The 22,850-nt window shown below is 40.8% G+C and overlaps 1 protein-coding gene across 2 annotated transcripts in view; it reads right to left on the reverse strand.

Annotated features, from left to right (window-relative positions):
* Positions 1-222: 222 nt before the first annotated feature.
* Positions 223-22,850, reverse strand: part of Riok1 (RIO kinase 1) — a 70,485-nt gene continuing 47,857 nt past the window's right edge. The window contains exons 6-18 of one of the 2 annotated variants that reach the window (XM_050142769.1): positions 21,701-21,743; positions 19,986-20,078; positions 18,567-18,679; positions 18,398-18,478; positions 17,277-17,363; positions 16,770-16,907; positions 15,701-15,804; positions 15,304-15,410; positions 14,069-14,134; positions 12,979-13,098; positions 11,578-11,631; positions 10,163-10,312; positions 223-9,306 (exon numbers count right to left, since the gene is read on the reverse strand). In XM_050142769.1, the coding sequence (XP_049998726.1) occupies positions 9,196-9,306; positions 10,163-10,312; positions 11,578-11,631; positions 12,979-13,098; positions 14,069-14,134; positions 15,304-15,410; positions 15,701-15,804; positions 16,770-16,907; positions 17,277-17,363; positions 18,398-18,478; positions 18,567-18,679; positions 19,986-20,078; positions 21,701-21,743 (1,267 nt within the window). In that variant the 3' untranslated portion in view covers positions 223-9,195. The remainder of the gene's footprint in view (positions 9,307-10,162; positions 10,313-11,577; positions 11,632-12,978; positions 13,099-14,068; positions 14,135-15,303; positions 15,411-15,700; positions 15,805-16,769; positions 16,908-17,276; positions 17,364-18,397; positions 18,479-18,566; positions 18,680-19,985; positions 20,079-21,700; positions 21,744-22,850) is intronic. The other variant, XM_050142768.1, reaches the window with a different exon arrangement.

Genomic DNA, 22,850 nt, shown 5'->3' on the forward strand with positions numbered 1-22,850 from the left:
TCAAAACTCAATGGTGGGGCTATACAGCGGCTGAGCATGCCCTAGCAGACACGATGTCCTGGGGGTCACTCCCCCCCCCCCCCCCCCCCCCTGGAGAACAACATTCCCAGGAGCAAAGTGGCGGAAGTGATCATTTTTATTCCTTTTCTAATGGCTATACTAACGAGGTACTTAAAGACCTATTTGCTTGGAAAGGAGATATATGTATACATTCTTTTGAGAACTCCATATGTGTATACTGACTTAGTTAAGGTTCCTGTTGCTGCAGTGAAACACCATGCCTAAAAAGCAAGTTAGGGAACAAAGAGTTTATTTGGCTTGTATTTCCACAGCACTGTTCATCACAGAAGGAAGTCCAGACAGGAACTCAAACAGAGCAGGAACTGATGCAAAAGCCATGGAGGGGTGCTGCTTACCAGCTTGCTCCACATGGCTTGCTCAGTCTGCTTTCTTACTGAAGTCAGGATCAGGAATGGCACCACCCACAAAGGGCTGTGCCCTCCCCTATCAATCACTAATTAAGAAAATGCCCTACAGCCTTGCCTACAGCCCAATCTTATGGAGATGTTTTCTTAGTCGAAGTTCCCTCCTCTCAGAGGACTTTATCTTGAGTCAAGTTGACACAAAACTACCCAGCACATATACAACTCCTGCCTTCACCTCCCAAATGCTAGTATTACAGGTACATACCACCATGCCTGGCTTACCCGGTGAGAGAGCAAACCCAGGACTTCCTGCAAACGAAGCAAGATCTCCACCAATCAAGCTACATCCCCACCTAGCTCACACTTCATTTTGGAAGTGACGCTGCATGGAAAAATTGTATCAGATTCCTAGACTTCTTTAGACACATCAACATTAGCAGAGTTTCCCAAGCGTCAATTCTTGAACTTTCCCAGGCATCACCTTTGGCCCACACTGTCCTCATTTTAGAGGAAGGCCTGAGTTCATCCTGCTCACTACCTGATGGACTCTTAACCACATGGCCAATTTCATTATGGAGAAGAGCTATGACCAGATGAGAAATGATGCCCCCTTGCTACGAGCCACAGCAACCAGGCAGCTACTTAGGTTTCCATTACAGTAATGTCTTCCCTCTTTGACAGAACTCAGTATGCTGCTTTAGTAAAAACCACTTAGAAAATTTAAAAGGCAGAATATATGCTGTAAAATATATATATATGTATATGTATATGTGTGTATATATATATAAAAGGCTAGAACAGATTGTGGGCTAGAAACTGGGTTTTCTTTTTTACTTGGAGAGAGGAGAGGACTGAGGGTCTATGTAGCCCTACAATTTTCTATGTAGATCAGACTGTCCTCAAACTCATAGAGATCCTCCCAGCCCCTGCCCACCAAGTGCTGGGATTAAAGGTTTGCACCACTGAACCAGGAAAAACTTGAGTTTTCTTTTTTTGTCTTTTTTTTTTTCCACCCAAGACAGAGTTTCTTTGTGGAGCATTGGCTGTCCTGGAACTCACTCTGTAGACCAGGCTGCCTTCCAACTCAAAGATCTGCCTGCCTCTGCCTCCTGAGTGCTGGGATTAAAGGCGTGAGCCACCACCACCTGGCTGGACAAGGCCAAGCATACATCTATAGTATACCTAATTAGGAATTTGAGGTGGAAACATTATTTGAGCTCAAGAGTTCAGGAATAACCTGGGAAACAGTGAAACATCATCTCTTCAAAAGAAAAAAAAATCATGGAGATGGTTCAGCTGGTCAAGTACATAAACACCCAAGTTCAGATCCCCAGAGAGCTCATAAAAAGATGGGTACAGCAGCACCCCTGTAGCTCCAGTGCCAGGGTCAAGATGGTGTGGAAGACAGCACATTGGCCAACCAGGCTAGTAGAATCAGTGAGCTTAGGATTTGATGAGAGACCACCATGCCTCCAAAATGAGGGGAAAAGCCACTGAGGGAGACATCCAATGTTGACCTCCAGTCTCTACCCACCCACCCTTATAAGCATACACATATGTTCCTAAGCACAGAGGGAAAAAAAATCTAAGACGTTTCAGTTAAACCACGACTTCCTACTATCTGTATCAATATTACTGACTGAAAATGAAATGAATGTTCTATACATTTTATAGTATCTCGATGCATGGTTTTAACTATGCAATTCTGATATGGTCACCATTTTTCAAGTCTAAAAAGATTCTGTTAGCCTTTATTCTAAATGGAACTGTGCCTATTAGGAATAGGTGAGAATAACCCACATTGTAGTATGTGAATGTGTACACACAGTTCCAATGTGTGGGTGTAAGCATGAGTGTGGAGGCTCAAGGGAAGTCTGAAGCCATCTTCATTTGCTCTCTACCTTATTGACTGAGGCAGGGTCTCTCAACTGAATCCAGGGCTCACTGCTAACTGTTAGGCTAGCTAGTCAGCTTCTCTGTGGACCCCTGTCTGTCTTAGGTAAAAGTTTCTATTGCTGTGATAAAATACCACAGGTATAAGCAACTTGGGGAGGAAAGGGTTTATTTCTGTGTACACTTCCACAGCATATTCCATCACAGAAGAAAGTCAGAGCAGGAACCCAGAGGCAATAACTGAAGCAAAGGCCATGGAGGAATGCTGCTTACTGGCTTGCTCCTCATGGTTTGCTTAGACTTTCTTATCAATCCCAGGTTCTGCTGACCAGGGGTGGCACCACCAAATGGCCTAGCCCTTATACATTAATCACTAATTAAGAAAATTCCGCACAGATTTACCTACACACCCATCTTATGGAGGTGTTTTCTCTTTGAAGATTCCTTCTTCCTGGATTTGTCTAGTTTTATGTCAAGTTGACAGAAACCAACCAGTACAATGGACCCCTTGTCAACTTGACACACAAACCAGTAACTTACGTCATAAACTTTCCTTTCTTGTTCATTCCTAAATTTTCATATTAATATCAATATCACAATATAAAACATTCCAAATTTTAAAAGCTCCAGTCTTTAAAAATTAAATGCTTTAAAAGCTTAATCTCTTTAAAATATTCTCTTTGACGCTTGAACATCTCTGTCAAAGTTCAGAACCTCTTTAAAATATCTAGTTTCTCAACTGTGGGTGCCTATAAAGTAAAACACAAGTTAAATACTTATTTCAAAAACAAGCCAGGGCATAGTTACAATCAGATCAAAGCAAACCCTGAGCCCAACAGTGTAAATAGCTCAATGTCGGACATCTGGAACCTACTCACAGTCATCCACAGCACGCACAGCTTGTCCAGGCTCAGGACAGCTCTACTCCACACCACCACACGGTGAGCATCTGACAGTGCTCCAACACGTGGGGAATTTCTGCTGCAATTGTAACCTCATACAGCTTGTAAGTCCATCATCCAGGAAAGTCAAGGCAAGACTCGAGGGAGGAACTGGAGCAGAGGCCATGGAAGAATGATACTGACTTGCTCCTCGTGGCTTGCTCAGCCTGCTTTCTCATAGAACTCAGGGCACCTGCCTAGAGGTGGCACCACCCACTGTGAGTTGGGCCCCCTAATACCAATCATCAATCAGGAGAATGCCCTACAGGCTTGCCCACAGGCCAATCTGGTGGGGGCACATTTACAAAGAGAATTTTCCTCTTCCCAAATGACGCTAGTCGTGTGACGTTGGCATAAACTAGCTCACGGTTTCCTCCTTCCATGTCTGAGGTTATAGGTGTGTCACCACACACCTGACATTTTTGTAGGCTCTGGAGACTCCAGTTCCTATCCTCATGTTTTCGTGACAACCAATTCGTCCACTAAACCATCTCCCCTGCACGCTTCACCTCTTTTTGTTTTTATAAACATTCATGGTGTTAACTTGCCTGTATTACATTTCCCTTAATCCCGTCGTGTAATAGATGCCATCATTGGCAAAAACCCGGACATCCTAACCTCACAAACACAAACTTCCAAACAAACAGTCCTGACATGTCCACCACACGTTCAGTGTGTGATTTCCTGAAGCATCGTCCTCACAATTGAAACCTCAAAAATAATTAAATAGAAATGTATTTAGTGAGTGGAATGAAAATTTTCTTGTGGATTTTTTTGTTTCTAAAACAAGAAATTAAAAAGACACACCATTCTTGGAGGAGGAATGAAAGGAAGCTTGGAGCTACGTTCTTTTTTTAAATAATTTTTTTGAGGTTTTATTTTTATTTTATGTGTATGAGTGTCTGACTATCTGTGTACCGTACATATGCAGTTCCTGGAGGTCAGAAGAGGACATTGAATCCTCTGGAACTAGTCACAGATGGTTGTGAGCCACTTGCAGATGCTGGGAATTGAACCCTGGTCCTCTGGAAGAGCCGACAGTGCTCAGAATCATTGAGCACTTCTAGTCTGTCTTCCCTAACAACTTTTGGCAGAAGAATCTGAGCAAATCACCAGGCTAACAAAGTACTCCAGAAGACACAGAGAACAATGTGAGTTCCCCAAATTGGAAATGCTCCAAAATCTGAGTTTTTTCACAATAACATGATGAAAAATTTCCAATTTTGAATCAGGATGTTCAACCAGTCTATGCAAAAATGGAAATCAAAAAAACTTACATTTCTGATCCAAAGTATTTTAAATAACAGATACTCAATCTTTACTTCATGTCTTCTTGTTTGTTAAGAAGCCCTATTTTCTTTCATATATTGTACATATAGCCTGCCTGTATCTAAAAAGCTATTAAACAGCGCAGCCTCTAAGCCGTTCTCCATTCAGCCCTGGTTTGACAGCTAAGGAGGGAAACAAGGCCCAGCAAGATGAAGAATCAGCAAGTGAACAGCACATTGCACAGAGTCTATGGCCCTTCATGGGTGTTTCTGTAAACATCTTATGAAGTGTGCATTATCTCCAAGGGAAAAACCCACTTCTGCTGTTGTGGTTTTGAGACACAGTCTGATCTTGGCTAACCACCAACATGTGTGGCTGCCCTGCCTCTGTCCCAAGTGCTGTGATTGAGGTGTGCTCTACCACACCTTGATGAGTTACGACTTCTACAAAATATATACTGAGGAACAACTGTCAGGGGTTCTAGGCAGGGACTAATTTAGAAGCTGAGCTTCCAAATGAGCCAGTGAGTCTTTTTTTAATTATTATTAATTTATTATGTATACAGTGTTCTGTCTGCAGGCCAGAAGAGGGAACCAGATCGAATTACAGATGGTTTTGAGCCACCATATGGTTGCTGGAAAGTGAACTCAGGACCTCTGGAAGAGCAGCCAGTGCTCTTAACCTCTGAGCCATCTCTCCAGCCCCCAGGGCTGTGAGTCTTTAGGGGAAAGTAAAGTGATACACATGGCTACTTCTGTGCCCCCTGTGAGTACCCTTCTTCCAGTCAGTGCATCGGCTGCCAATAATGCAGGTTAAATATCAGCACTCAGTAACATGTCTCCCTCTAGTGGAACAAAAGGACAATTAACAGCATTCCCAGAGCATGGTAAAGGCTGCCTAATGACTCATGGACTAGCAAACCTGACTTATGTTGGCCTGCACTTTAAATCCATTTATTTTAGTCCTAATAAACAAGAAGTGATTTCAACCTGGCCCTCTGGTGTTTAAAACAGTCTTTTCAAAAACACTGATCTGGTCTTTGTGAGTTTGAGTCCAGCCAGGACAACACAGTGGGACTCTGTCTCGGGAACAAAAACAAAACAAAACAAAAAAGTCACATCAGATAGATTTTAAAATAATTATAAGCTGGAGATAATCTGAGTTCGTGCTTGCACAGCCTGTGGGGAGCCCTGGGTTTAATCCCAACGCTGTATACAACAGGATGTCAGAACATGGTCCAAGAATGGAGTCATGTGAGGTTTCTGAAAGCTTGTGAAAAAACTCCAAGAAACAAGAGTCTGTGACCTCAGTTTCTTCCAAACACGGCATTGGTCTTGCACTGGGCTTTCGAGAGTCCCTCCAGGTGCAGCAGACAGGAGCGTGTGCTATGAGATTCCTTGCCACAGCTGGCCACTGCTACTTGGTCCTAGGCCTATGGAAACATGTTTGTGATTGGACGCTTTACTCACGTGACTCCTCTTTTCCGGGCTCCACTCTCCTAGTCTGCAGACATCAGGGTGTGGTACCACACTTCCACTCCCAGCACTTGGGAAAGAAACAAAAGCAGAAGGGTCAGAAGTTAAGACCATTCCTGATTACACGGGAGCTAGAAGCCAGCCTGGGCTCCATGAAGCACTGCAAACGAGTGCATTTTAGATGACATTTTAGCGATCATTCGGTCCAAGTCCCACAACTGACACATGAGGACTTCTTCCCCAAAGAGAAGTGACTCCCCAGTGTCACAAGGTTATCAGAACAAGTAAGGGAGCTAAAGACTAGTTGGCACCCCACCCCTCAGAAAGCCTTGCCCATGTTCCATGCCAAAACATCAGAATATGGACTGGGCTGCCCCATTCCCATCTACTTTTGCACTGGGATTAAGTGAACTAACCTTTTAGGTTGAGCACTTTCCATGGTATCCAGATGGCCTTATTGCAAGTCTGAAGGGTGTACACTGATCACACCAATTCCTAATTTCCATCTTCATGAGCAAGAGGTGTGTGTGTGATTACACCAATTTCTAATTTCCATCTTTATGTGCAAGAGGCATGTGTGATATCCTCATATTTGCTTTGTTAACAGAATAACATTATTTAAACACCTATTGGGTTAACTATATCTCAGCACAGGACAGGTGCCGAGATACAAAATAACAAAGACAAATCCCTGCCCTTGTGAATTTACAGTCTGGTCTGAGGCTATATATGTAAGTAAATTCAATATGCAAGTTACTTTGTCATTGGGAGTTACAGAAAAATAATGAATGATAAAGTTTGCAGGCTCTCGAGGACACAGAAAACAGTACGAAACCAAGTGAATAGGGAGGGCCTCACTGAGTTAGTGACTACATAGCCCTTGACTGAGCATGCTATGTAGACCAGATTGGCTCCGAATCTATGTGCCTCTGCTTCCCCAGTGCTAGGATTAAATAGTGTGTCATCATGACTGGTCAATTCTGTTTTAAAACTGAAGATCAGATAAAACTGAAAATGCTATTCTGAATATACAAGTTCCCTAGCTTTGTCCATAAGTGAAATCTGAATTTCATAATGCAAAGGGTCCATGTTAAGTTTCTTGTGGCTGTGCAAAATACCAGACAGAGTTTAATAGTGGCAGTGAGTACCTGTAGTCAACGTGCCTGAGTTAAGGTGGATGAAGGAAGAAGACTAAAGAAACAACAGAAACATTCATTCTGACCTGTGTCGCCTGTGGTGAGGCAGCAGGTTAAGGCACTGACAAAGGAAAGCTGCTTGTATCACTGTGGCCAGGAAGCAGAGGAAAGCGCCAGGATCCAATACTCCAGCAAGAGCACCCTCAATGACCTCAGCCCCCTCCCCTCCCCATTCTACACTTACTGAGGAATACCCCTATCAACTTGGGATCAAGCTTTTAACATACTTGAACACTTAGGATCTAAACCATAACAGGGCATTTCGAATGACAACTTACACCAGGTAGGTCTGAACCAGGAGGCACAATTCTGCTTTGACTTAGCTTTGAGTCCACATGGTTTAACCTTAATGCTGGGACAAGAGAAGTTACTTTTTAAAGGTAAAATACGAATCTACATAAACTTGTATAAGTGAATCAGAAGGCATGGAAGATGACTGTGCACAGAGCTGATAAGTTTGCTCTCAACACTGTGTAAACTGGGCTTTTTTAGGACTTTTGTGTTTCACTGAAACCCCATTTCACATTGTGAACTTTAAAGTAGAAAGAAGCATGTTCTGAACTTATGATCAGAGTTAAGTTGGTCCCCACTATAACCCACCATCAAACAAGTAGCTGGAAACTGCATCTAATAAGAAACTCTGGCCTGCCATGTAGGATATCTATCTGGTGCAATGATCCTACCAGGAAGTTTACCCCACCCACATGCCTCTCTCATCAGTGACTCCAGTGGTCTCAGTGGCTTCTTGATCACAAACCTCTGAAGTCATCTTTTACTATTCTGTTCTAACTCATTTGTTTTCTTAGACTAACTCCACATCCACTTCTAGCAACCTAAGCCAAGCTCCCAGCATCCTTCACCTGCGCTGGGAAGCATAGCCAATCAATCACCCTCCAACTCCGCAATTCTCCAGATGCCAGAGTGATGCTTTCAAAATACAAGTATGATCCTGTCACTCTTCTGTTGAAAACATCACCAGAAAACACCATTGGATCTCATGATGACAATCCCCGCCCCTTGATTCGGATGCTGCAGACATCTTTTGCTGCAGGGCCTTCCCCTGGCTGCTTGCTTTGCTTATGTGTTCTTCTGCACCTGACTTGGCTTGGTTGTTTGTATCCTCATCTGTTTAAGTAGCCCAGGCTGGCCAGAACTTAGAATCCTTCCATTTAGCCATTGCAGTGCCAGGCAGCTCAGTGTGACTCAGCTTCAAGTATTTTGTCGAGTATCTCACTGTGTGGCGGGTTTCCCTAGGCAGTCTCGTTATTCAGCATTATTTCTCTCTATATAATTTATAACCTCTTGGAAGAATGTGACTTATTTCTCTATAAGAATACAATCAATTCAAAGGAAGTAATTTTGTTTTATTCACTGCTATATCCCAGTACCTAAAATACTTAAATGTTTGATGATCAAACGAACATGACAAATGGCTGAATGTGAAATGTCTTATGAGCTCAGGTCTCGCTAGAAAAGGCAAATTAAAGATGAAGTGGGATCATATGACAAGAACAGATCCGCTGTGAACAGCAACATCATGGCCACATGACTTCTCTTATGAGTGGAACTCCAGGCTATAAGTCACAGCTCAGTAATCCGTTGATCTCAGACATGTCTTCGGCATGTACAAAGAAAACAAATATCCCCAAGTCTGTCCAAATGCCTTTATGCTCACTTTTATAAAGGTCGTGGATGGTTATCACATTTAAATATTTAAGATGCTTCTGAAAAAGTTTGCAGGAGAAAATATATAAAAATAGAATATACAAAGTTCTTCATTAAAATAGTATATTAATCTACTAAAAGCAGAGCCAGTGGCTGGATCCCGACATTATGGGCTTTGGGATTTTGAGGCAATCACATGGCCACACTGCAGTCGTCCCCAAAGGAAGAGATGGTAGAGACTCAGGTGCAGTCAAGAAGCCATCCTCCAGCTACAACTTCTACCTGGGGTTTAAAAAATAGCGGAGGATTGTCCACAACACAGCTCTTCGTTCTATTTGCCTTTCTTGGCCTTGGCTGTTTTTTCTTTTCTTTTTTTCACATGTTTAGGGATTTTACTTTTCCTCTTCTCTCTCTGGGCTTCCTTGACCATCTTTTTTCTTTCCTGTAAAAAGCAAACAACACACTCCCAACAAATTTCATTCACTCAAAGTATTTAAACTATTATTAGAACTGAATTAAAATTCTTACTTTAATAGGATAAAAGTAAATGTAGCATAAAAATAGCAATTACAGGTTGGTGAAACTTGGGGTACAACTTTTCTTTGAGGCACCTTCCATCTCACTTCATTCCCAACCCCCACCCCAAAATCTCTGCCTTCTTCCCTCCCTCAAGACAGTCTTACTTTGTTGTCCAGACTTTTATTACACATACACACCCCTCCGCTTCTCAAGTGCTGGAATGATAGGTATCTGTCTTCATATGCAGATTATTTTTCTGTCTGTCTGTACCCCCTACCCCCCATCGTAGCCCCAACCCATCTACCACTAAACTACATCCTGATCCTTAAACTCTGCTGAAATTGCAGAGTCAAATCAATATCCCTGTATGTTAGTTACTTGAGGTTCACAAGCCCCATATTTTAAAAGAAATAAAGATTAGACAGAAACAAGTATTTGCTTCTAGTAGGCAGACATCACATGTCATCTGTGCGATTCTGAAGAAGCCCCTAATAGCAGCCAACTCTAATTTACTCCAAAAGTAAAGTTCACATTTAGTTATGAAAACTACAATTAAAGGCACTAATAACCTCCTTTGGAGATAACCCATACCTTTAATCCCAGCAATTGGGAGGCAGAGGCAGGTCTGTGAGTTCTAGGCCAGTCTGGTCTACAAAGTGAGTTCCAGGATACCCAGGGCCACACAGAGAAACCTTGTCTCGGAAAACAACCAAGGCATTATTGATGCTTCAAAGTCACTACCCTCAAAAAAAAAGAAAAAAATGAAGATCTTAACCAACCTTTTTATCAACGTCAGGGTCAGCAGTGTGTTTCTTGCGTTGGGCTTTATCTCCCTGCTCTTCGGAGTCTGTGTCAGAGCACTCGGAACTTCCAGCACCTTCTGAATCACAAGTCTCTTCCTTAACTTCACTTTCTAGGAGTGCAGGGACCTTGAAATTATTATAGAACCATGTTACTTGGAGACAGTTACTTATCTATTTGTTAGTCAACATGTTAATGCCACCATTTTACATCAGTATGTCAGATACACTGTACAGTCATACACCAAAACATCCAGATAGCAGAATCAACATTAGGGAGAAAGACAGACAACATCCATTCGCTCCAGTAGGACTCAAGAACATACACAAATAAAGGTTCTAGCACGGGTGTTCAGTCTTCTGACACTGTAACATGATGCTACCATCCACAAATGTGTGGGGCTATCTATATTCACCGCTATCCTGGCATGCAGGTGGTCCACTGCCAAAGGCTGGGCACATGCCTGATTACTAGGATTACACAGATGATCTAAATCAACAACGTAAGTCTGCTGCTGCTTTTAGCAAGCCAGATGCTGAGTTGTGATTTAGAAAGGACGTGAGGCAAATAATAATGATGATGATGATGATAACAGCAATGATAATAATAAAGATCTAGCTGGGTGACTTCAGAGCTGCTTTTCTATGAACCACATTAGTAGCAATAAGCTAATCTAATAAATGAATAGTCAACCAAGAGAAAGCTTCATTATCCCTGAAATTTACATTTATTTCACTTTTTTCTTGTTCAAAACAGAATCTCATCACATAGTCAAGGATAAACTTAAACTTTCCATTTTCTTGTCTTAGAGGTAAGTGGGTGAGTGATGGTGACTAAGCACAGGTCCTCTGGAAAACCAGCAAGAGCTCTTAACTGCTGAGCCATCTCCCCAGCCCTGACAATTTTCAAAACTGATTATAAAAACTATCCAAAAAAGGTGTATGGTGATCAGTATTACCCCACACAAATGCAGATCAGGATTAAGGTCAAATATTTCACTTTTGTTTGTTTGTTTTTTGGTTTTTCGAGACAGGGTTTCTCTGCAGCTTTGGAGCCTGTCCTGGAACTAGCTCTTGTAGACCAAGCTGGCCTAGATTTTTCACTTTCAACAGAAGAATTCAGAGCCAAAAAAAAAAGGCTCATTTTCAAATTTAATTCTAATACCACTTTACAGTAAGTTTTGTATCTTTTAAAAATAGCTTCCATAGCCTGGCAAGATGGCTCATCAGGTAGCCTGACAATCTAGTTGGATCCCAAAGACCTAGGAGGTAGGGAGAATCAACTCCCTAAAGTTGTCTTCCGGCTACCCACCACACACATGCTGTGGCATACTCGTGAGCACATGCACTAAAACAATGGGTTATAAAGCAGTAATTACACATATTCTCCATACCTTCTGGACTCCTGACAAATCTTTTTTCAATCCCGTGACAGTCTGGTATAGAATCTTGTTTAAAAAGAAAAAAAAGGAAAAAAATTAAATATAAAAATTAACAATGATTGATATGCACATTTAAACACTGTCTCCTGTGATTCGGAGAACGTACTCTAAATCGATCACATAGTTATATAGAAAGTAGCCAGCATGGGTCTTGTGTGCCAACCACGCATGCCCACGGGCCCAATACAATCTATGTCTAATAGTTTTTAGATGAGCTCACAACCCAACAGGTGGCAGCAAACACTAACTTTGAACTTTATTTGGTGAAATGTTACCCATCCACAAATAGCCCTACTCAACTCCCATTAGTATATCTACATGTAAAAGTTATAGTGATTACTAAAAGATGGCTCGGTGGTTAAGAGTGCAAGCTGCTCAATCATAAGTACCAGAATTAGGATCCCAGCACCTATATCCAATGGCTCAGAGAGTAACAAGGGCCAACACCCTCTTCTGGCCTGAATGCATACACAGATGTGTACAGTGGATCACATAGACACATTTAATTAATTAATTAATTTTTCGATGTGCGTATAGGCCAGAGAGCTAGTTCAGCAGACAAAGGCACCTGCCATGAAAGCCTGACTACACCCCTCAGGAGTCAAAGGTGGAGAGAGTGATTTGACAAAGCTGCCCCCTGACCTTCCTACAGGCACCATGGCATGTGTGTGCTCACACACATAATAATAAATTTTTTTAAAATACTTTTGTTTCATGCAATGAAAATCTGGTGACCACTTCTTATGTCTTTATATAAAGGCTTACATAAACAGCTGAGTTTTTCTACATGGCTGCAAAGGCTCAAGGGTTTACTTTCTGGTATGCTAACAAAAAATACTTCAAGGAGACTGGAGAGATGCACAGGGGCTAAGAACTTGTTCTGCTCGTGTAGAGGACTCAAGTTTGCTTCCCAGCACCTATGTGGGAAGGTTTACAACCCCTTCTTAACTCCAGCTTCAGGAACCTAACACCTCTGGCTTCCAAGGACACCGCATTCATTCATGTGCACATATCCCCCACCACATACACACATAATTTTAAATTAATCTAAATTTTAAATTAATCTAAATATTTTATAACCCCAAATTAAAATGAAGCATAGCGTATCAATGTACTGCAGCCATTTTTATCCTAGACTTCTTGTGAATCTATCGTTTTACTAATTATAGTTCTCTGAACACATGAAAATGCATCACCCCCTCTTAAATTTAGAAGTATTCCCTTTACAGCCACTGGGTATGGAAGCATGTTTATACACAGGGAGCTGACCATCTCACTAGCACCAAGCCAGGATCAAGCTCGGGACAGTCTCTTTTGTTAGAACTGGCTCTATAGACAAACCAAGCTACTCACATTATCTTGTTGAGTATTCAAAGCCATGTCTTCTTCCTTCAACCTCATCATTATATCCACATCCCTCTCATAATTTTTCACTTCATTCAAGGTTCTGGGAATATATGCTTGCTTGAACACCTAATAGACAAAAGCAAAATTAAACTATTATTCCTTTACTCCTGAATTCCTTCAGTATCCTTAGCTCTATCAATCATGCAGAAATCTGTATTTCATCTCCAACACTGACTTTCAGTCAACTTGTGTTCACACTGGTGTTGTGTGCTATTGGTAAGCTAAAAATGATTTGATAAAATAAAAATAAAATTTTACAATTAATCTTAGAAAAAGAGTCTATTCCAGATGACCTTTAGAATAACATTCCTCCCATACATTCTAATTTCAAAAAGCATCTTCTGAGAGGAAGGACAGGATGGAGTTACAGTTAGCAAGAACTGCCTGCCTGTTAGCAACTGAATACACACCCAGATTCTTACTATGTAGGGCATCACCACCCAGCTGCTACAAAACTTCTGAGTGAAATAAACTACAATTAAAATAATAAATATAGTAATAATAAGCCTACTGTGGATCTTAATAAAAATGTCTTGACTTCTTAGGACTAGTTTGATTTTATTTTTTAACGAAGTATCAATATTTAAAGTCTGTTATATTTATAGAATCAGTAAGTAAGTCATTTAAAAATTCATACTTGCAAATTAAGTCTTTTCCTTCTTGACTCTCACACCCCACAAGCTCTTTTCCAAACTTTACCTAAACAACAGGCTGAGTGCAACAATATAACTGAATGTAAATTATATACCATGTACCTATAAAATCAAGTTCATGCCTTACCAACGAAAACAAAACCATGCAAAACACTGTAATCCAAGAATTAGCTGGGAATGATGGCACATACCTGCCATTCTATCAATCAGGCAGCTGAAGCAGAATGAGTGTGTGTTTGAGGCCAGCCTGTACTACATAAGAAGCTAAGACAAGCTCTAGATTTATATAAAAAGACCCTGTCCAAACATATGACAGAACACCTCACAATTCCACAGTAAACCCAAATATTCCCCCAAGGCTGTGGATACATAATAAACTCCACCTCTTCGTCCACTTGATCTTGGCTAGTCTTTTCTTCCTTGGTCCTTTGGGATGCTATTTCCATGGCCTTTGAGAAAAAGCAAAAAATTATTTTCCTTTACCCTCAACCTAGAAAAGACACATTTTCTATTTTGTAATGAACTATTTTTTTAATCTTAATAGGTGTCATGTCTTCACACTTCTGAAAGTACTTAAAGCGAGCGTCTACAATGTAGGTTGGCTCTCTACTAAAGACTTGCCAGTCATTTAAAAAGAAACAATAAATCTTTCTAGTCTCAAGATATCTTCAGTCCCCTTCTTCAGGATCAACACTGCGGTGCAGCTCAGTCGTGAAGCACTAGCCTAGGCTATCCGAAGCTCCACATCCCAGTACCGGCATCACTCATACCCACACCCAACTCATGGCCAAGACAACTAGGAAACAAAGCTTTTTATAAACTTAATAAAGAGAAAAACTGAGACCCAATAATGAATCATTTCTCCTTTTTCTGTTTCTTGGTTTTTCAAGAAAGGGTTTCTCTGTGTAGCCTTGGCTGACCTCAAACTCAGAGATTCGCCTTCCAAGTGCTGGGATTAAAGGTATGTGACACCTCTGATGGCATGAACCACTTCTTGATTCTTGAAAAGTCAGTGAAATGAATCGCAAGGAAGCTAACTATGTGGACCTAATGCCAGTACAATATAAATCACCAAAAAAGCCCCTTGGGCAAACACTGACTGAAACACACATGTAGCATACAATCACACAAATATACATATATACATGTAAATAAAAATGAAAAATTTTAAACTTAAAAAAAAAAGGACAAACAGTATGCGATTGCACTTATTAGCAGTATCAAGAGTAGCTCAATGACACCAGAATGGTAGTTTTCAGGAGCTGAGGGCGGGGGAGCACAGGTTCAGTATTTGATGATTTAAAAAAGTGCTGAAGATGGAAAACTAATGGTTTGCACAGTACTCAATGCTTAGTACTTAATGTCATGTATATTTTGCCACACGACCTGGCAGTTTTCTTACTAACATTTATGAAGTTGACAATCTCTGTAATCCTGCCAGCCAGTTGTGTAAAGTCAAGAAACCTGGCATTACTGACATCTTTGCTGTTTCTAATCTCACTGTGAGATGAGAAGTGCTAACAAGTTCTGGAATGAATAATTACACTAAGCAACCCGAATCCCTCAGATGTGTGCACAAAGGCAAGCCATACTTCCTCCTCTCCTCAACCCAGCCTACCTTTTCGAGATAAGCATCCATGTTCTCAGGGGTGATGGAAGGGTCCGTGACAAACTCGAAGAGCTCCCGAACAGTCATCACAGCGACAGCATATTTGAAAAAGAAATCTGTCAGAAGAAAAAACATTAGTGACAGCTCTGCAAGGGGAATAGTTACTACTCCAACTAGTGACAGGAAAAGAAAGAAGTATACACCGTCTCCAGCCAATGGTCTAAGTGGTACTGCACTGGACAATTAACAGGACTTGTTTGTCAGTGCTGGGGATCAAATACTAAGTCTTCCACATGAGAGGCAAGCACAGTGTTCTAATGCCAGACTACATTCCCACTCCGAGTGACAAGACCTGATCCTATGCACGCACGCATAGATGCTATCAGGAAATCCCACTTCTACTCACCATTGACATTCGCACAGTCTTTTCTCAAGAACTCCAATGCATGTGGGTGATCATGCTCCACAGACTGAGAAACATCAATGATGTACACATTGCCACCATGGTACCTTGTAGGCAATAAGAACAAGGTTACAAGTTACTATTTTTGTTTTTTGGGTTTTTTTTTTTTTTTTAAATCTATTCTGAAGCTGGTTGTGGTGCACACACTGGAAGAATTTGCTGAAGGAGACAAAGCTGAGAAGATCAGGCCAGAATTCAATGCTAACCTAGGCTACACATTTTTAGGTTGTAGTACACACACCCAACACTTTTTTTAAAATTAATTTATTTATTTATTATATTTACAATGTTTTGTCCACATGTATACCTGCCTGCCAGAAGAGGCACCAGATCTCATAGATGGTTGTGAGCCACCATGTGGTTGCTGGGAACTGAACTCAGGACCTCTGGAAGAGCAGTCAGTGCTCTTAACCTCTGAACCATCTCTCTGGCCCCACACCCAGCACTTTAATCCCAACACTCGTAAGGAGGTAGAGTTCGAGGCCAGCCTGATCTACAAAGTGAGTTCTAGTACAGCCAAGCTATTTAGAGAGACCCTGTCTCCAAAAAAGAAAAAATAAAGCCTCAGCTTCACAAGTGATGACATTATAGGCATGCACTACCATGCATCTGGTTTAAAAAAAAAAAAAAACAACATCCACCTTAAGTAATTCATAATGACTACAGCAGGTAAGAAAGGGCTATCTTGACTAAAAAAAGATAAAAACTAAGAAAATTTCAAAGCGCATTATTAAGTCAGCTAAAAGCGCACCACCTCCGCTGACACCCTGTAGTGCTGGTGATGAAATCCAACACCCCCCATACACAAACTAGACACTTGTTCTACCAACCAAGCTACAACCTCAGTCCTTCCCAGTGGTCTACTCTGTGACTAAAGTGACTGAAGACAGTGACCACATCTTAATTCCTGCCATGGGAAACCAACAGGGTACAGCATGACTTTATCGATTTGGACTTTTTGAAGGACATGCCATAATGAAGGGGAGATTTCCAGGAAGCAAACCACACTCACAGCATGTTGAATTCACTGAGATCCGCATGGACAAGTCTAGCGTCCTGATACATTTTCCTCATGTACTGAATGACCTGCAGGTACAACTCCCGGGCTTTCGATTCTGACAAATGGACATTTTTCAAAAGTGGTGCAGGCCTCAAGTAAAAAAAAAAAAAAAAGACAATAAAATTATCAAGATCAAGTTTTCTTGCCTCATTCTACAGTTACATGCACCTCTTAGTGTAATTTGTCATGTGAATTGACTATGGAGTAATGGATACCACTCCAAAACACTGGCAATTATAGGTATTTTCCAGCATTTTTTTTTTAATAAACTAAACAACCCTCAAAAACAAGGTTAACTTTGTTATTCTGATGAAGTACTGAGAAGCTTCACAATGGTAAATCTTAACAGTTACGTGCACACAGTAGGAAAGACTCCTGGAAGAACTATGGGAAATACATAGCTCAAAGAACTTAAAATACAGTTTCACCATGAAATTCTTTGACCTTCCATATACTTACATGTCATCTTTGCCAATGAAGCCCATGAGAAGAACATGACTTTTTAGCTTGATTGGTTCAGGACATGGTATGTTTGCTGTTGTTAGCCTGTGACGTAGATAAAAGGAAAACTGCAAAGTCAAAAGACATGTAAGCAAATTACAGCAGCTACAGACGTGGCATGAATACTCCGTTAGCAAACAGTTCCCAGTCCTCTCAACTAGATCGCTTTCATAATCCAGTGGTTTTCAGTGGCAGTATGGTGTGCCACCAAGAACATCAAAACACTGATAAACAATTAAATCCCTGAACCTGTGACACCCAATCCATTTCTAGAAATGTTAAACTGTGAAAAAAAAGTACATCTTAGAATTGATAAGACATAGCAATTATGTCAACAATTATCTCTTGAGTTTACTCATCTCAAAAATAAAATCACTGGACACACGCCTGGTGGTTAACTGGGAGACAGGAAGATTTCAAGGGACTTCCAAAACAAATGGTACCAGCTTAACAGCAAATTACACTTGTATATAACAATTAAAAAATGCTACTCCTTTCTAGCATTCTCACAACCTTTGAAAAAACTAGGCAAGTGTCCTTTTTAACTGTAGTTACGGCAAAATGACGACATGAATGTGTCCCAAACTGGACTAAGTAAGAAAAGCAAGTGATTAGCCAAAGAGCTTAGGGCCTGATAATCAAGTTAAAATTGCTATAATGTTTTTTTTTAAATATTTATTTATTTATATAATGTTCTGTCTGTATGCCTGCAGGCCAGAAGAGGGCGCCAGACCTCATTACAGATGGTTGTGAGCCACCATGTGGTTGCTGGGAATTGAACTCAGGACCTTTGGAAGAACAGGCAATGCTCTTAACCACTGAGCCATCTCTCCAGCCCTGCTATAATGTTTTTATATGACAGAATTATCATCACCCTGTCACTAACTGTCTGAACTCTACACACTTCCGCATGGCTTCAGACTCTTCAGACAGCAGAATCCTTCTGCTTAGTTAAGCATATGGAATAGAGACTCCATGGTCTAATGACTCCCCCTCAGTTTGGAAAGGGGAGGACACAGATACACAGACAGGCACAGCCAAGCACGTGCACCCCCTCCAACCCATGCACCACCACGCACCTGTTTAAGTTCCTCATTTCCTTCTCTGCCCATGTCTTCACCATTTTTCTAGGGTTTCCTTTACAATAGCCACGACGAAATCTGGAGCGAGAAAGCGTGTGTTACTTTAACCACTGCATTATACTATTTTAGCACTTGAGGAAAAAGCAATTCAAGAACCTGGACTCACCTAAATTCTCCAGTTACATACTTATCACGATCTTTGAACACCAAAATAGAAGTTTTGTATATTTTGATTGCTCTGCTCTCTCCACTGTGTGTGGTAGCATAGTATACATTAGCCTATTTTAAACAAAAACAAAGGAAATGAAGCATGTGTTAAATAACTAATGTCAGTTTTCCGGTTGATTCTAACCTCAAAAACAAACTGAAACAACATCTGCATCACTGCCATCTCTGGAAGATGTGAATTAAAATATAAAACACTGTATCACAATAACTATGCCTCTGGCATACATTCATACGACAACCTATTATGTTCTGGTCAATGATGGGCCCCATATACCAGAGGGGTTCCATAAGATTGCATTACCTATAATGATGTCATAGACATCTTAGGTTTTCTACTACATAAAACTGCTTAATGACTCATTTCTCTGAATGTAAACTATTGTTACATGAGGCATACTGCATATAGAAAAGTCCAATTTCAATGTAACTGGTTTTACACATTTATCTCTAATAAAAATTTTTTACATCTAATTAATTCCCACAGAATGAACTGCTAATTATGATGGTTTGAACGAAGAATGACCTCTGTACACTCATCAATTTGAACACTGGTCCCATTGATGGTGCTGGCTGTGGAGCTTCTGGAACTTTTAGGAAGCTGATATAACACAACAGGAGGAAGAATGTTGCCGGAGGCAAGTTTTGAGGATTAGCAGCCTGGGCCCACTTCTAGTTCTCTGCTTCCCGTTCGTTACCTGCCACGCCTCCTCCCTGCCATTAAGGACTCTAATCCTCTGGAACCCTAAACCAAAATAAACTTTCTTCCTTAAGATGTTTTTGATTATGGATTTTATCATAGCAACAGAAAAGTAACTAATATATTGTTTTTTAAAAGTCACACTTATCTTTTTCTGGACTTACAAATAAAGGAACATGAAAGACTGGCTCATAGTAATCAATCAACAACTTTCATTCATTAATAGCAATATTAAAGGGAACTCAGGACCACTGTCATCTTTGAAAATTGAAGCTCACTGCTGAGCACAGACTCAGTGATACAATACAGCGATCAGGGTAAGGTACACAAACATTTTCATATCAACTAAATATCAAGCAACATAATTTCTAGAAACATTGTTAATAAACTATCTGGTGTGTGTAGCCTTCTTTATTTTTTGAGACAAGATTTCTCTCTGTAGCTCCAATTGGCCTGGAATTTGCTATGTATACCATGCTACCCTGGAACTCACAGAGATCTACCTGCCTCTGTCTCTTGAGTAATGGGATCAAAGGTGTATGTCACATTGCCCAGCTTTCCTTTCTTTTTAAAGGCACAAATTAAAAGTTCCTTAGTTTTCCTTGGTATTTGAAATACAAAAACTAATATGAAAACACTGCCATCCTAACACAAGCTTACTTCTTTTCCGGTGCTAATACAGCCATGTATCTCTTCTATGTCTTCTTTATCCAACATCTTGAATAAAATCATTCTTGTCCTGGGATCCAAAACCTAAAAAGAAAAGGTTTTTTTGGTTTGTTTTTAAGTACAGTCATGAAAACAAATCAGACAAAATAAATTATAGGACAATAAAAGTACATACCCAGGGTGATCAAGGTGGTACAGTGAAAGGTACCTGCCACCCAGAACCCAGCCACATAAAGGTGGAGGGATGGAACCAACCCCAGCAGTTGCCCTACGACCTCCACACAGACACCATTGCACAGAGACGGCCTCTCCCATCATGCACATACACACATTTCAGTTTGGTTTCTGTTGCTGTGATTAAACACTATGACCCAGACAACTTAGGGAGAAAAAGGTTTATCTCATCTTACACTTCCAGAAAACAGTTTACCGCTGAGGAAAATCAGGACAGGAACGCGACGTAAGAACTAAGGCAGAAACCATGGAGGAAAGAAAGCTGCTCACTGGCTTGCTTTCCAAAGTTTGTCCAGCTTGCTTGTTTATACAACCCAGGATTACTTATTCAGGGGTGGCACCATCCACAGCGGGCTGGCAAACAGACTTGCCTACAAAGCCAACCTGATGGAGGTTCCCTTTTCCCAGGTGACTCTAGTTTGTAGCAAGTGAAGAAAAAAACTAACCAGCACAACATACAACAAGTAGCTAACATTATAAATAGCTCTTTCACGTCCAATGATTCTTCAGTTCCACGAACTGGTTCTAGACTGCAGGTTAGCCTTTACTTCCTTGGGGGTACAGGACAGAGGGGTGCTTATATCTTAAGTCAAGAAGCTACAGGTCAAGAAGTTGCTATGTCAGATTGTGGAAAGGTACATAAACATATGGGTAGAAGAGAGCCCAAGTAGGGAGCAATTATAATAATCTCAACCTTTTTTTAAAAATAATTTTCTTCACATCAAAAATCTAAATCAGGAGATATATACTGTTAATCCCAGCACTCAGGAGGCAAGAAGCTGGCATCATATCTCTGTGAGTTTGAGGGTATCATAGTCTAAATAACAAGTTTCAGGCCAGCAAGGACTACAGGGAGTATCTGTCTGTGTCTGTCTCTCTGTCTGTGTCTTTCTGTTTCTCTGTCTCTGTCTCTCTCTCGCTGTCACACACACACACACACACACACACACACACACACACACACGAGAGAAAGTTTCAATCACATCCTGCTGGCCATAAGAAATTAGGGACTAGCACCCCACCCCTTCCAAAGAATAAAGCACATGTAAGAAAGAGGTCTCTAGTTAGAAATTTGAAGGTATTGCTCCCCCCACCCCATCTATATATGCCCCAGATGCATGGCAGGTAGGTACTCAACCTATTTCACAACAGATATCCAACCTATTTAGTGGAAAAGAGAATACAATTCCTATAGATGCTGCTTCAAAAGATTCTGGTCTGATAGTCTCTGCTTTCCAAGCCTCTGAAAAGGGGGAAGCATTGCATAGTAGCTTCAAGGGTTATGGAAGGACCATGGCTCTCTTTATCCACTAGGGGTCCTATTATACAGCAAAATGTTCATCACTAAACTTGAAACTGTTTACTCAGGGGTCATTTTAGGTGAGATTAACACCAAGCAAGGAAGGTGACAACAAGACACAATTCAGAGAACAAAGGAATGCTAACTTCAAACAAGACCACACAGCACATACCTGTTCTACGGTTGCTCTGTCGGACTTATCCTTAATGCGATACCTAAGCAAAAACAAAAACAGTCAAAACTCAGTGAGAAGTTAGAATGAGACTTCTAAATGGACACGATTCTGTGACAATTCTTAAGGAATTTTTCGTAAAAATTTTTCCTCCTAACTTGATATAAACACTTCACTCAGTAAAACTCTTTCTGAGCACATGAGTCAATTTTCCTTAGCAGGCATGCGCAATCTTTTGTTATTTTTTTTCATTTTAAAGTTTTTATTTTTTTCCATTTATTATTCTCATGTGTGAATGAAGTGTAGATAAGAGATTGCCACCCTGCATATGGTGGTCAGAAGATAAGTTTGGGAGTTAGATCCCTCCTTCCACCCTCAGGGACCAAACTCTGGTTGTAAGTTTGCATGACAAGCACTTTTATGGCCCCCTCTCCCCACCATCTCCCAGGACTTCTGATATTTCCACAGGACATGTCATCTACAAAGCTCACTCAAGAACCATGCAATCAAGAAATAATAAATCTCATGTTTTAAATCCAGTTTATAATTTTCTGTTGGACCTTTTCATTTTTATCCTTAGTCACATACACTCACATAGAGCCTACAGGTTAGATATGTGTGCATATAATCCGCACACACAAATATATGTGCATATATAATGTTATATATGTAATATATATTTCACATATGCATACAGAGGAAAAGGGGGATGGGAGGGAGAAAGAGGAGAAGACATAAAGAAGAGGAAGAGGAGAGGGAATAAGAATTTGTGAGTAGGGGGCTGGAGAGATGGCTCAGTGGTTAAGAGCACTGCCTGCTCTTCCAAAGATCCTGAGTTCAATTCCCAGCAACCACATGGTGGCTCACAACCATCTGTAATGAGGTCTGGTGCCCTCTTCTGGCCTGAAGGCACACCTTCAGACAGAATACTGAGAATACTGTATACATAATAAATAAATAAAATTTTGAAAAAAAAAAAAAAAAAGAATTTGTGAGTAGCCAGGCAGTGGCGGCACACGCCTTTAATCCCAGCATTCGGGAGGCAGAGGCAGGTGATCTCCGTGAGTTTGAGGCCAGCCTGGTCTACAGAGCTAATTCTAGCACAGGCTCCAAAGCTACAGAGAAACCCTGTCTCAGAAAAAAAAAAAAA

This window comes from Alexandromys fortis, unplaced genomic scaffold, assembly GCF_014885135.2.
Source record: "Alexandromys fortis isolate MF-2015 unplaced genomic scaffold, M_Fortis_MF-2015_v1.1 scaffold_5, whole genome shotgun sequence".
Lineage (NCBI taxonomy): Eukaryota > Metazoa > Chordata > Mammalia > Rodentia > Cricetidae > Alexandromys > Alexandromys fortis.